The 15,801-nt window shown below is 39.3% G+C and overlaps 1 protein-coding gene across 2 annotated transcripts in view; it reads right to left on the bottom strand.

Annotated features, from left to right (window-relative positions):
- The window catches only part of LOC149800445 (uncharacterized), a 101,017-nt gene that overhangs the window by 49,021 nt on the left and 36,195 nt on the right, over nt 1–15,801 (bottom strand). For both annotated transcript variants that reach the window (XM_089957251.1, XM_089957252.1), the window contains exons 3-4: nt 11,615–11,738; nt 6,942–7,087 (exon numbers count right to left, since the gene is read on the bottom strand). In XM_089957251.1, the coding sequence (XP_089813377.1) occupies nt 6,942–7,087; nt 11,615–11,738 (270 nt within the window). The remainder of the gene's footprint in view (nt 1–6,941; nt 7,088–11,614; nt 11,739–15,801) is intronic.

Here is a 15,801-nt window from a genome sequence, read left to right as displayed (position 1 = left end):
TACACTTCTAACAGTTGGTATCCCATGTCCATAGCTTTGAACAATTCTACGCTGACCCAGGTTCCCGTCAAGGCACGTTCTTCCTGGGTGTGCTGACAAGGTTGGTCTTGGTTGCACGTTTCGGCACAAGTACGGCACAAGGGAAACATCAGTTTGCCTTGACAATGGTGAGGTAAGACGGGATGGTATAGGTTCGTGGGAGGCAAAACTTTGCACTTGATCAAGCCTTCGTATTGTCTAATGTTTTTCAGGTCGATGTGTTCCGTCAGCAATTGTGGGTGCCCTACGGGAAAACGACAATATTTGCACACGTAGGGATACAGCGAACACACGTCCAAGTATTTGATTTCTTCTCCTTTCTCTTCGTCGGCTTGGTACAGCAAACAGGTGGCATTGGTCCTTCCTCCGTACAAACTATCCCTCGGGTTCAGCGGGTCCATGAACTGGTAACTTTCCACGAGGCGTTTAAACTCGGGATCGGTTTTCATACGGTGATCGTACTCGTGTTCCCACATTTCCACCACTTGGTATCCTTCCTGTTCTAACTTTAGGCGTCGCTGACAAGTGTCCTGGTACAAGTCTTCCATGGTTCGTTGCAAAAACTGATTTTTAGTACCACGGTCAGGGTAACAGACGGGACATCCGTGAAATAAGCAACCGTTAAACTCGTACACGATCTTGGGGTTTTCTAAGTCCCAGCCATCTACCGAATACGTTCCGATGGTCTTTTCGCCCCCTCCGTTGCGGGCATGCTGAATCCACTTGTCTTCCTTGTCGCACAAGTAATGTAACCAACGTAGGGCTTTGACCGAGTATTGACGCTTGACATAGTGGGTCGTTTGAGGACTGATGACAGCCACGGTCTTTTCAGGCATGAATCGTTGGCGGTACACTAAGGAACACGCTTTGGCAATGGTGCAAGCTTCTTTCAAAGGATCGACCCCTCCGTGTTCCATGAACAGTTCTCGAAATTTTCCATAGCAACGTCGTAAAATGTCCACGTCGGAACGACAATACTTTAACATTTCTTCCTGAAAGTCGAAGGGGTCAGAGGCATGAGCCTGGTACCAAGCGTAGAAAGCTTCTCGTTGTTCGGTACGCATGTTGTCGGGGTCGTAATAGTGAGCCTCGGGTAAATGGGGTAGAACGGCATGTTGATTGGCTTCCGTATTGAAAAAGTGTGGAAAGTACCCTTTAGCCATTTCTGTCATTCCAAACGTTTTAGGCATTCGACTCAAAGGCATGGCCAAGTAACTCATCGAATCTTTAAACTGTACTTGTCCCACTTGCATGAAAATGATTTTGGCTCCGTTCAAAGTCACTTTAGGACGCTCGGTGCCTTGTTCCGTATAGTACCTCAAAAGAAACTGTCCATCGTATCCGGAGAAATTGTGAGCCATCACCGTGGCATGACGATGACAATCTCCGTAACGTTCGATGTCCTCTTGGCTCCACGTCTTGTCGATGGGGTCTAAGACCCATTGTGCAAAATCGGCTAACGTGTTTGGTCCCCGAAAGATTTTTTCACGTCCTCCAGGAATCTTGCTGCAGTGAGGGCAATGACTGAAGATAGGTTCTTGAATGCACTTCTCGCACGCTCGATGAGCCACGCAGAAATTAGGAATGTGAATGCCAGTCTCTTGCATGCATTCGAAATCGAAAAAGATGAAATTGCCTTTCTTCTTGTGACCGTCCTCTTTCTCTGGTGGGGGTTGGTATTTTTGCACGTAGCATTCGTGTTCCAAGTCCACGATGTGGTGACAAATGTGACATTTTTTCTTTCCTCGACATACGTGTGTCTTGGTACTATTGGTACGTATGCCTTGTTCACACGTAGGGCACAATCTCAGCAGTTGACAAGCGCATTTCTTCTGTGAACCTTGCGTCTTCAGATGTTGTTGGTAACAGGTAGGGCTGACAAACGTGCGCAGACAAGTTGAACAAGGCACTGGTTCTTCGCTCAGACAGGGTGGAGAGGCCAAACATCCTGAGCATTTCCATCCACAATGTTTGTGTTGCTCTCGATTATTATAACCATAGTCACATTTCTCACAATAATAAACATATCCCAGGAATCCGGTGATACTGGTAATGGTATCGAAATGGTCATCGTGATGATAAAGGTGAATGTATTTTCCGTCCTTAAAATCTTGGCCTCGAAACAATAGAGGCCCGCGCATTTCTTGAGGGTGCACTTTCAAGGTGTATCGTGGAGCTAGGACATCTTGCAATTTTTGCATCTCGGGAATGCCACAAGGTGTGTCTTTGGGCAGTCCGGCTTGTTGTAACAGGAGTTCTGCTTCGTTTCGTTGTTTGGCTCGGTCGGAACGTTGAATAGTGTTCCAGGTTCTTTTCCATTCTACCGTGTCGTTCTTGTTGGCATAGGTTCGTCCCACCACGATGGCACGGGCTAAACACATCTGGTCATGAGGGTTGTTAATTCGGACGAGACTCGTTTTGGTGTTGCGAAGGTCGTCCACCAATAACATCTTTTTGCGTCCAGTCCCTTGAGGAGGAGAGACGTGGGTCATGTCCAGTGTGGCTTTACCATCGGTGATGTCAAACTGATCATTAGATTGTTGTACGTGTTGAATCTTGTCCATGACTTTGGAAGCAGTTAATTCTGCAGGGGTGCTAAACTCGATCCAAACAGGGGATTTCAAACCGTCGTGTTGTATGGAAAGTCTCAAGAGATCGTCTTCTTTGGGTTGACATTGTCGCTTGAGTGCAGTGAGCAAAGAATCCCACACCTCAGTGATGAACCCTTCTGCTTTCTCTAACGGCACTTCAGCCTTGAAATCTTTAAACTTCACCGTGTATTTGTAAGCCGTGGTTCTAAATTTTCTAGAGGAGCGCTTTTCCGTCTCTCGAATGGAATAGTAATTTTCAGGGTTAACTAAGGGTGATGAACTTGGTTTAGAGGGTTCGGATTCTGGTTCACTCATGTCCTCTTCAAAATCACTGGCATGAATTTGTGCCAAGATCTCAGCCCTGGTACGAGGCGATAGATCACGTTTCTGCCTCTTACTTTCTTCTTCTTTCTTCTCGAATGAATGGGATCGTTTCATCTTGAAAGCAAAAAGTCAAATGACTCAAGTTCAAACACCATAAACTACTTTATAGTCATAGCAGACCAGCGTATATAAAAGGGTGTGTGTCTTGTCCTTTCACTATTCATTTCACTCTCGAGCCGAGCACAACGATGGAAGAGACTGACCAGATGGAACGTTTCGTCAGAGCTTTGCGAGGGGTCATTAGAAAATTCTCTTCAGACCAGCCTACGGACTACTCTCCTTCCTTTAGAGATAAAAGTCAAGATACTTGCTATATCTGTCAGAAGAAAGGGCATTGGTCTTCAGAGTGTCCAGACCGTCAAAAAAGAAAAAAAACAGGGGATAAAAGAGACAAAAGTCAAGATACCTGTTATTATTGTAAAGAAAAAGGACATTGGTCTCCAGATTGCCCAAAAAAGAAACAAGAGGAGTCAGAAGAAGAGAGGAATTCTTCAGAAGAAGAGAGGGATTCTTCAGAGGAAGAGAGGGATTCTTCTGAGGAAGAAAGAAGACAGGTGAAGAAAAAGAAACAGGAGAAAAAAAGAAGAAGGGAAGAAAGCGAGGAGGAAGAAGAGGAAAAGAGTGTGACGGTGAAGAAATTCAAAAAACAGAGAGACTAAACAAGGAGAAAAGAAGAAATTAATGAACTTTTTATTAAAGTGTTGTGTTATAAATTGTGAATTGGATTGTAAAAAATGGAGAAAAGAATAAATGAATGATATAAGGTAAGTGTCTTCGAGTTGTGGTTTTAAAATAAGAAGCTACACTCACGCACTCATACACAGACACGTATTAAAAGGGTAACATGGGTGAGTTTTTTTTGAGTTATTGGCAAATTGAAATTGTATTTCTTTTCGAGAAATGTGGGTGGCCCTGAAAAGGGCCTTTTTTCTTCATGGTGTAGGGGTGAGTTTAAGCAATCAATTTTAACTGCCTTAAGCCTTTGCCACGGCCAAGGCCTACTTCTGGACTGCGTAATGATGATGATGATAATGATTGGGTTGAAATCACTAAGGGTGGTATGGTAGGCTTAGTCACAGGGTTGACATGTTTGGCTCGGGAAGGTCGTATTCTCTTCGGTCGTGATAAAGAAGTCTGATACATTTGTTTCAGACTTCTTAACTCCGCTAAAATGTCCAACAGTACCGTGACCGTTTGATTTTCACCCTCTTGTTTCTTTGCTGCTACTTCTTCTTGCTGTTGTTGCTGTTGTTTTTTTCTTACCTCTTCTTCTTGTTGCTGTTGCTGTAGGAGAAAAGTCTGTTCCGCTTCCTTTTGTCGTTGTATAAATTTCTCCAATTCTTCTTTCTGTCTCTGTCTAAAATTCTCCACTTGCGGTAATGAAGAAAGTAACGAAGGTTCCGGAACAAATTCTTGCGAGGAGAGAAAATCCACAAAATCCCAATTCACCTCTTCTGAAAGTAAGTCCGGGTTCCCTTGGGCAGTCTCCCCTGCTGGTGCACCCCACTGGATCGTTTTCTGAGTTTCCGTCATGTTGAATCACTGTCGCATAGATTGACTGCACACAAGCGCTAGCGAATCTATATTGACTACGTGACGTCACAGACTGCTCTCTTCGGATTGGATGCGAGCTGACTGAATTCTGTAACGCGTGTTCGGATTGGTAAATGAACTCAATCCGTTTCAATCCTTCCTCCGCCTATAAATAAGCGCCGTTCAATGCATTGATTCACCTGTTCTCGTCGCTTCAAGATGTGGACTACAGTTGAGTCATCCACCCTTGTGTCTTCCATGATGTTTCGGACAGACTTGCTCATGTATGTCCGATCGAAGTGGACCGTTGTCCACAGGACAAACACCAGCCTGTGGATACGTAGGATCTACGTCGAAAGACAAGGATGCCTGAAAAGAGTGCTGATGTACGGACCAACAGTAAGACGCAGCCTAAGGACAAGAAGAAGACCAATGCGGTGCCATTTATGTTAATGAATACATTAACATAAAACTCAAAGGCCCTTTTCAGGGCCAGCCATATTTCTCGAAAAGAGATAGCCTTTCCATTGCCTACCCCTTTTTTAAAAAAATTTTTTTTTAAAATTTAAAAAAAAAAATCCCATGTTAAATTCCCCTTGTACGTAGAGTGACCCACGATTTATTCCCATGTTAAATTCCCCTTGTACGTAGATTGACCCACGATTTTTCGCCATGTTAAATTTCCATTGTACGTAGATTGACCCAGGGGTCCCTGTAATGCTAATTCCCATTGTACGTAGGGTGACCCCATTCACTACTATGGACACATATACTTAATGGACACATTTGGATACTTAATGGACACAGATTAATACTTAATGGACACAGATACTTAATGGACACAGTTAGATAGTCAGAGAGATACCTAATGGACACAGATACGTAATGGAAACAGAAACTTAATGGACACAGATAGATGCTTAATGTACACAGATATATACTTAATGGATACTGATATTTAATGGACACAGGTAGATACTTAATGGACACAGATACTTAATGGACACAGATAGATATTTAATGGACACAGATACTTAATGGACACAGATACTTAATGTACACAGATAGATATTTAATGGACACAGATACTTAATGGACACAGATACTTAATGGACACAGATAGATATTTAATGGACACAGATAATTAATAGGCACAGATACGTAATGGACTCAGATACTTAATGGACACATATACTTAATGGACACAGATACTTAATGGACACATACATATACTTAATTGACACAGATATTTAAGGGACACAGATAGATACTTAATGGACACAGATACTTAATGGACACAGATATGTACTTAATGGACACAAATACCTAATGTACACATATATATACTTAATGAACACATATACTTAATGGACACAGATACTTAATGGACACATATTAATACTTAATGGACACCGATACTTAATGGACACAGATACTTAATAGACACAGATACTAAATTGACACATATATTTAATGGACACATATACTTAATAGACACATACACTTAATGGACACAAATACTTAATGGACACATATAGATATTTGATGGACACATAAATATTTAATGGGCTCAGATAATTAATGGAAATATGCTTGTTTTCCGCTGTAGAAAACACTTATGACAATATTTAATACTTTCGAAAACGAAACAGTTAGTATGTTACACAGCTAATAAGGGACATTGAGTAGACTACTGGATATACATAAATGAAGATTAGTGTTGCCTTATCGAGCTCAAACTCCACACGATTTAAATGTCAAAGGTGATGTATGTGTTTTTGAATCTTGCAACTATAGGCAAACCATCCCCCCATCCCTTCTCTCTCTCTCTCTCTCTCTCTCTCTCTCTCTCTCATATACACACGAAACACAAAGATAGACGTTCACATTAACACAAAACACTCAGGTAAAAATGCTCTAATGCTACTTGGCTAAGTTAAAAGTCTTCATTAAGTTTACTTTTGATACCCTTAAACTTTACAAAACTATCACAGGGTACTAGTTTAGATTTAACTTTAGTATGACTTGTTGACTGACTGGAAAAGCTAAAACGATGTCTATCTTGGCTATAAGAGCGTAAACAATTGGTTTATACCAGATATTTGAGTCATACCTTTTATGTTAAAAACGAGGGCTGAGACTATCGGGTTAAATTTCACGCACTGCATCAATATTTCCTATTTGATAATCATTTGGGAGAGTTATATACATAAAGACATGGATAAAAATTAATGATTGATTTTGCCCGACAATTGAACGTCAAGGAAGCAATGGAGATCCATGTGACGGACGATCTTAAACAACACACAACATATTTATCCTTTTGCTTCAATCCCGAATTATTAAAACTCGTGCAGAAAATGGAAATAATCAACATAAAGGGAAAATAATTACTTTGACCGCTGCGGCAGTATGCATTGAGGTCGCTGATAGATGTGTTTTGCAGGTAGCTCCTCTGTGCGGTGTTTAAGTTAGCCAGGTACTCAGGACATAACACCATTTCGTGCAGTAAACAAATCATGGCACTTTGGATTGCAGGACTACATTTCAAAAAGATTAAAACAATTAAAGCATTATTGATCAATAATTTAAATATAGGCTTATTCATTGAACATCCGAAAATTAAAATTTGAGAAGTAGCATCATTTCGGATATATAGTCGTCTTTGCTGAGATATAGTCGTCTTTGCTGAGATATAGTCGTCTTTGATGAGATAGAAGAGAAAAGAGAAGAAAAGGTTAGGCTAATGTTTAACAAACATCCTAGATGTATTTGTTATATTACTCTTCATTTTCGGTATGTATGTATGTATGTATGTATGTACGTACGTACGAACGCATGCACGCAAGCTTGTATGTATATACGTACGTATTTATGTATGTATCATAAGATACTGCATCAGTAAGAACGCTTTCAATAGATGATGTTTAAACGTTAACAGTGTCAAAATTACCGAAGTTTGATAGGGGAAAAAAGCTCTTGAAACAAAACTCTAAGCTTTGGATATATCTGCTTAAAACGTTTTCTTTCCCTCAGGGGATGTGATCCATTTAACCCATGACATTGTTCATTCCTCTAATCTGAAACGGATGCATAGAAAAAACTATAATATTACCTTCTGAATTTAGAAATATGTCATCGTTCCTGGGTGAAATTCTAGCTTTCACGTTTAAAACCCCCAAGAATTATAATAGTGTCCTCTGGCAGAATTCCATCTTTTAATTCGTATTCTAAATTCTATATCGCAGTTGTGGTACTGACATTAAAAAGTACATACATCCAATCTGGGTATTGGTATTCTGAATTCCACCCGGCAGTCTGGTTATGGGTATTCTATATTGCACACTAGCGATATGGATCTTGGTATCCAAAATTCTAGCAGACAGTCTGGTTATGGGTATTCTATAGTTCACATTCGTAATATGGATATAGGTATCCTAAATTCAAGTAGACGGTCTAGTTATGGGTATTCTATAGTTCACAGTAGTAATATGGATATAGGTATCCTAAATTCAAGTAGACAGTCTGGTTATGGGTATTCTATAGTTCACATTAGTAATATGGATATAGGTATCCTAAATTCAAGTAGACAGCCTGGTTATGGGTATTCTATAGTTCACAGTAGTAATATGGATATAGGTATCCTAAATTCAAGTAGACAGTCTAGTTATGGGTATTATATAGTTCACATTAGTAATATGGATATAGGTATCCAAAATTCTAGCAGACAGTCTGGTTATGGGTATTCTATAGTTCACATTCGTAATATGGATATAGGTATCCAAAATTCTAGCAGACAGTCTGGTTATGGGTATTCTATAGTTCACATTCGTAATATGGATATAGGTATCCTAAATTCAAGTAGACAGTCTAGTTATGGGTATTCTATAGTTCACATTCGTAATATGGATATTGATATCCTAAATTCCAGCAGACAGTCTGGTTATGGGTATTCTATATTCCACGCTACCAATATGGATATTGGTATCCTGAATTCCATCAGGCTGCTTGTTTGTATCAGTCGGAGTAACCGCTCCGGTGGCCTCAGTGGTTAAAGCGTCGAACTCGGATAAAGGGAGTTAGCGGGTTCGAGCCCCGGTATAGTCATACCAAAGACATACAAATAGCACTAACAGCTGCCTCGCTAGGCGCTCAGCATTAAGAGATTAGTGTTAGGACTGGCCGGCTTGGTGTCAGAATAATATTTCTGGGTGGGACATAATGCTACATATCTGCGGCATGATGCCCCGGTGCCAGTCATCAATATAAACTGTCACACTGCATACATTGTAGAGATATGACTGAAAATCTGTTAAAGTTACGGTCACAATTAAAATCACAATCACACCAGCCATAGAATTGACATTATACTCAACCTGTCAGTCGGGGTAGTGTCATTAAATTGAACATGCCAGTCGGCGTATTGACATTTAGTTCAGCCTGCCTGTTGGGGTAGTAACATTAAATTCAACCCGTCAGCCATGATCGTATCATTACATTGAACCTGCCAGTCGGGATAATTACATTTAATGGAACCTCTCGGTCGGTGTAGTGACTTTAACTTGAACCTGCCAGTTGGATTGATGACATTGAACATATCAGTGGGGGTATGGATATGCTAAAGATGCACACTATAAGTAAGAGTTGGAAATATAAATGAAACACTACCTTGCTGGGAACTGGTATTCTAAATGATACCTGCTAGGCTGGGAACTATTATTCTAAATACAACCGGCCAGGCTGGGAAGTGGTATTATAAATGACACACGACATGCTAGAACCTAGTATTCTAAATGACACATTTCAGCCTGGTAACTGGTATTCTAAATGACACAAACTAGGCTAGGAACTGGTATTCTAAACGACACCTACCAGGCTGGGAACTGATATTCTAAATGACACCCGCCAGGCTGGGAACTGGTTTTCTAAATTACACATGCCAGGCTGGGAACTGGTATTCTAAACGACACCCGTCAGGCTGGGAACTGATATTGTAAACGACACCCGCCAGGCTGGGAACTGATATTCTAAATGACACCCGCCAGGCTGGGAACTGGTTTTCTAAACTACACATGCCAGGCTGGGAAATGATATTCTAAACGACACCTGCCAGGCTGGGAACTGGTATTCTAAACGACACCCGCCAGGCTGGGAACTGATATTGTAAACGACACCCGCCAGGCTGGGAACTGATATTGTAAACGACACCCGCCAGGCTGGGAACTGGTTTTCTAAATTACACATGCCAGGCTGGGAACTGGTATTCTAAACGACACCCGCCAGGCTGGGAACTGATATTGTAAACGACACCCGCCAGACTGGGAACTGGTTTTCTAAATTACACATGCCAGGCTGCGCAATGGTTTTCTAAACGTATTCTAAATAATACCCGACAGGTTGGGAATCGCTATCTAAACGACACCCGCCAGGCTGGAAACTGGTATTCTAAAAAACACTAGCCGGGCTTGGAACATGTATTCTAAAATACACCCGCCAGACTGGGAACTGGTATTCTATATGACACCTGCCAGTCTATTTATTTATTATGCTAAGTTCCATCTCCCAGCATAGCTATTGCTTTTAATTTCACCTGCCAGTATATGTATCGTGTTCTAAATTGCACGTGTCAATCTAGATATTGCTATTCCAATTCCCACCCGGCAAGCCGGATATTGGCATTATAATTCCCACCCGGCAAGTTGGGTATTGGCATTTTAATTCCCGCCCGGCAAGCTCGGTACTGGCATTCTAATTCCCAAACGGCAAGCTGGTTACTGGCATTCTAATTCCCACCCGGCAAGCTGGTTATTGGCATTCTAATTCCCACCTGCTAGCTGGTTATTGGCATTCTAAATTCCACCTTGGTAGATGGGTACTGTCATTCTAAATTCCAGCCAGCTATCTGGGTACCGACATTCTAATTCCCACCAGGCAAGCTGAGTACTGACATTCTAATTGCCACTCGGCTAGCTGGGTATTGGCATTCTAAATTCCACCTGGCTAGCTGGGTACTGGCATTCTAAATTCCAGCCAGCTAGCTGGGTTCTGACATTCTAAATTTCGCCCGGCTAGCTGGGTATTGACATTTATAAATTACATTTGCCACTCTTGGTATTGATATTACATTCCAACTGCGAGTCAGGAAATCTGCTTTCTAAATTCTACAATTCTAGTCTGGGTAATAGTATTTAAAAAATTCCGCCCGCCAGTCTTGGTATTAGCATTAAAACCCACCTGTCATCGTGAACATTGGTATTATACATTCCAGTTACCGGTTTAGTTATTGGTGTTCTACATTCCATTTACCAGTATGGGTACTGGTGTTTTACATTCCAGTTACCAGTATGCGTGTTGGTATTCTACATCCAGCAAACAGTCTGGGTATTGTGTTCGAAATTCCAGTTACCAGTCTGAGTATTGGTGTTCTAAATTCCAGTTGCCAGTCTGGGTATTTGTGTTCTAAATTCCACACTACCACTCCGATTATTAAACATGTGCTTCGACACACACCACTTATTTTTGTCGATAGGCATAAACAAGTGTATAGATACTATGGTAATCAAAATATTATGACGGGTTACATATCCGTTTCTATTCCTGTATACAGTACCACTGATCACTTGGTATTTTTGAAAAGCGTTAGCCTAATAGACATTATTACAAACATTTTGTTTGTATTTCTATCATTGGTGAAACAAATTTTGGAGTCTGTTTAATCTATTCAGATTCCGACCATGCAAAATGTTATTTTATTATGTATATTCTGGCCTTCATTATCTATACATTTTCCAAGCCGCATGCTTCATAAACTACATACCTACCGTCATACTATCATATATGAATGTCAACGCATAACTGAAGACACATATATACGTAACTACCTACACACATATATATATATATATATATATATATATATATATATATATATATATATATATATATATATATATATATATATATATATATATATTAAGTAATACACTATCGATAAACATATATGAATTAATTATTGAAAGTTTGTGGCATTTAAATTTTTTTTAATTTTTTTTTTGTTGTATTTTTACCTGCAATATTTATTGATCGTAGATTGAAAGTCAGAACTTGAACCGTCTCCAAATGAATTAGCAACAGTATTCAGACACGGTTCCAGTTTGGTTTTGTTACACTGCGAGAACACTTCACTCAAACCTGAAATGTAATTTGTTTTACGGTTAAGGTGAATAATATAAAGATGTTTTTGATGACACTTTACAGAACATAAAAGTAATGTGACTCATAATATGTAGGATATATCACAATATATAGAAGATATCTGTAACAAGATAACCGGGTGGGATATTTCGGATTAACAACAGAACACGTAATGACGACACATATATATGATTTAATGTGGCGATTTATATGAATAGTGGATTATGAAGATGTGTGCGTATTTATAATCCAAATATTGGATCTATTTAACAAAAAAAACGCACAGTTTCAAAGATGGAAAAAAATATACAAATAAATTAGTTCAGTAACCTTAAAACACAGAATAAATGATTTCACAAATGATTCAATAATGAAAAGATGAATATAGTTCACTCAAATAGTAAACAATGTAAGTCTTTACACATAGTAAAAAATGTATTCGCTCAGGTAGCGAAATTATGTCACTAAACAAGAACGGATATACAATCTATCCTTCCAGTCCTGAATAATACACTGGGTCTTACTAACCCAAAATTAGCATACAGCTAAAAATACATGCGTGGAGATGCACTCCGTCACCCGTGCACCATATCCTCTCCACAGCTCCTCTGAATCAATTTCACAACCAATATAGATTCCGGACCCTCGGAATACTATGATCACTTGAAATATTAGACCCTCCGGACCCCCTGGTCCTTTGACGGCTCTACAGCTGGGTCACCTTAGTCCCTCTGGACACTCCGGACGCTAGACATTAGACGCTCCGGCACCTTAAACGCTCCGGACACACGGACGTTTCTACCCTCTGACAACACCGGACACCCCGGATATTCCTACCATCAAAAACTCACTCACTCACTCACTCACTCAGCCCTACAGCTGGAGTTGTGCGAATCCTTTTAGCAGGCCGCTTGCTGACAAAACCATTAGTATTGTAAAGGTCCTTTACATGTAGTAACGTATTTATACCTTTAGAATTTTCGTTATTCTTTATCAAAGGCACCTTGCACGTGTGGCACAGGACGAATCGTACTCACGATTTCGAAATACATAGACCATATTATAATCACCCTCGGGTATCGTTGTACAGAGAAAAAGAAACGAAACTGAGTACATGTATTTAATTAACAACATTTACACCATTCCGTGACAATATCACAATATATAGGAAATATCGCAATATATAGGATATATCATAATATGTAGGAGCTATCACAATATATAGAACATATCTTCCGTCGACGAAAGCAATGTTTGCATCCTAATTTATTATTTTCCAATGGTACAGTTGATATTGGTATGTCAAATTATCCTTGATGACAAAATGGTTTATAATAGTCCCCTGGCATATCATTTATTCTTGGAAGCCACGACAGCGAAATCTTCATATAAAATCAAATATAATATGCAAGATTTGACACCCTAATAATTTTAAGTGTATAAGGACAATTGATAGGGTTTGTAAACTAATTTTCACAAATAGATGCAGCTGTTGATTGTGATGTTGACGATGAATCGTTGCCAATTCTTCACAGGCTTGTGTATACATTAGATTGCATAATGTATTGCCTTACGTATTATTATTATTATTATTATTATTATGTTATGACTCAATAGTGTGGCATTAGTAACTGAAAAGAACGAAAACCAACAAAGTTAGTAAAATTCAACAAAATAACATACAGTATTGTGAATTAAATCTCAAATATTCCTAAAGATTCTCTCAAAAGTCCAAATGTCGATTGCGAAATAAATTCCAGTGGCGTTTAAAATATATTTCAATATTGAATGTGCCTGTAACTCGAACGAGCTAATGCATCACAAAAATATAATCTGATACATTCTTGAATGAATTCACACTAATTCCAAAATAATCCTTTAGTCCAAAATTGTTCTTGCTCACTTTATAGTCCCAATGGATAATGTATGCATAAATAAACCGAAATGAAAAGTGAACACAGTTATAAGACTGGTTTCACTTCAGATTTTAAGGTGAGAATGATTAACTTTGAAGTAAACACAATTTATATAAAAGGATGCGTATCAATAGCAAAACCCGGATGGAGGTCGTCCTCCCGTGTAAAAGATTATAATATTGCCTACAAGATCAGGAATTTCCGAGTGAACATATAATGTCCTGAGCTCAGATACAAGTAAACACTTTAACTTCCATTAATAATGATCTGAATATTTAATATACAATCATAAGGAATTATTAGCTATGTATTATGTTGTTTACAATATAAATGTCACTAGTAAGGTAGACCCTCTATTTCGGACAAAAGACAGTTACAAAATACAGATATGCGATACATAATCACGGAGAAAAGTAAAACAAAACAATATACATAGTAAATATATATGACAATGATCATCAATATTATTGTTATTGTTGTTGTTATATATATTATTATAACAATATTATTATTTAAGTCGTTGCAATCATCAAAATCGATGGATATATGTCCAAAACGGGCGTCCATTGCATATTCTGCGCAATTTTTATGTAAAATCTTGGATTAAATAAATACATTAGCGTGTGTATCCCATACTTTAAAGCATATGGTACGGTTTTATGACAGGACTATAATAATTTCGATTGATATTAAACCAATAATGTCCAAGCCATAGTCATTTTCATTATACCATTTCCACTATTTGGTAATGATGATGAATACGTAGTGTACTCTATACAGGCCATTAGAATTATCTCTGATTACCTTTGGTATCTATAAGGGTTTCTTGAATCCATAAAAGCCTGGGGGAGCTGGCACCATCCTCTTCCCCGGAAGCAACTAGCAGGCTGCGGTGCAGCCAGAAAAAAGTGGCACATGCACAGTTGTGCGCACGCCACTATAATTAAACTCAACAACAAGAAAGCCAACAAACCTCTCTAAGCTGAACGTGCTGCATTTAGTTACCGTTCATTCCTATTCGAAAGCCACAGGAATTAACACTCATACACCAACATAAAATGAACAGTTTAGGGTACATGCAATGTACGTTTTAAGAGCCTATGATAAAATAAGTAACCCGAGAAAAAAAAAATAAAAGTAATAACCTTGTAAAATTTAACAAAATTATTTATTTCCCGAGAAAACAAAGTGAAATTCAGAAGAAAAAATAAATTTTGTTATTGCGAATAATACCCAAAATAATCCTAGAATTACGTAAGTAGTAAAGGGGGACACCCTACGTACAATGGGAATTAGCATTACAGGGACCCCTGGGACACTCTACGTACAATGGAAATTTAACATGGAGAAAAATCGTGTGACACTCTACGTACAAGGGGAATTTAGCATGGCGAAAAAATCGTGGGACACTCTACGTACAAGGGGAATTGAACATGGGATTTTTTTTTTAAAAGTTTTTTAAATTTAAATTTAAATTTAAATTTAAAAAAGGGTAGGCAATGGAAAGGCTATCTCTTTTCGAGAAATATGGCTGGCCCTGAAAAGGGCCTTTGGGTTTATGTTAATGTATTCATTAACATAAAGGGCACCGCATTGGTCTTCTTCTTGTCCTTAGGCTGCGTCTCACTGTTGGCCCGTAAATCAACACTCTTTTCAGGCATCCTTGTCTTTCAACGTAGATCCTACGTATCCACAGGCTGGTGTTTGTCCTGTGGACAACGGTCCACTTGAATCGGACATACATGAGCAAGTCTGTCGGAAACATCATGGAAGACACAAGGGTGGATGACTCAACTGTGGTCCACATCTTGAAGCGACGAGAACAGGTGAATCAATGCAGTGAACTGCGCTTATTTATAGGCAGATGTAGGATTGAAACGGATTGAGTTCATTCACCAATCCGAACACGCGTTACAAAATTCAGTCAGCCCGCATCCAATCCGAAGAGAGTAGTCTGTGACGTCTGTTGGTCTATATAGATTCGCTAGCGCTTGTGTGCAGTCAATCTATGCGACAGTGATTCAACATGACGGAAACTCAGAAAACGATCCATTGGGGTGCACCAACAGGGGAGACCGCCCAAGGGAACCCGGTCTTACTTTCAGAAGAGGTGAATTGGGATTTTGTGGATTTTCTCTCCTCGC

Source organism: Sinohyriopsis cumingii, chromosome 5 (genome assembly GCF_028554795.1).
Source record: "Sinohyriopsis cumingii isolate HCF-2022 chromosome 5, ASM2855479v2, whole genome shotgun sequence".
Taxonomy (NCBI): Eukaryota; Metazoa; Mollusca; class Bivalvia; order Unionida; family Unionidae; genus Sinohyriopsis; species Sinohyriopsis cumingii.
This window is presented reverse-complemented; position numbering and strand designations above follow the sequence as displayed.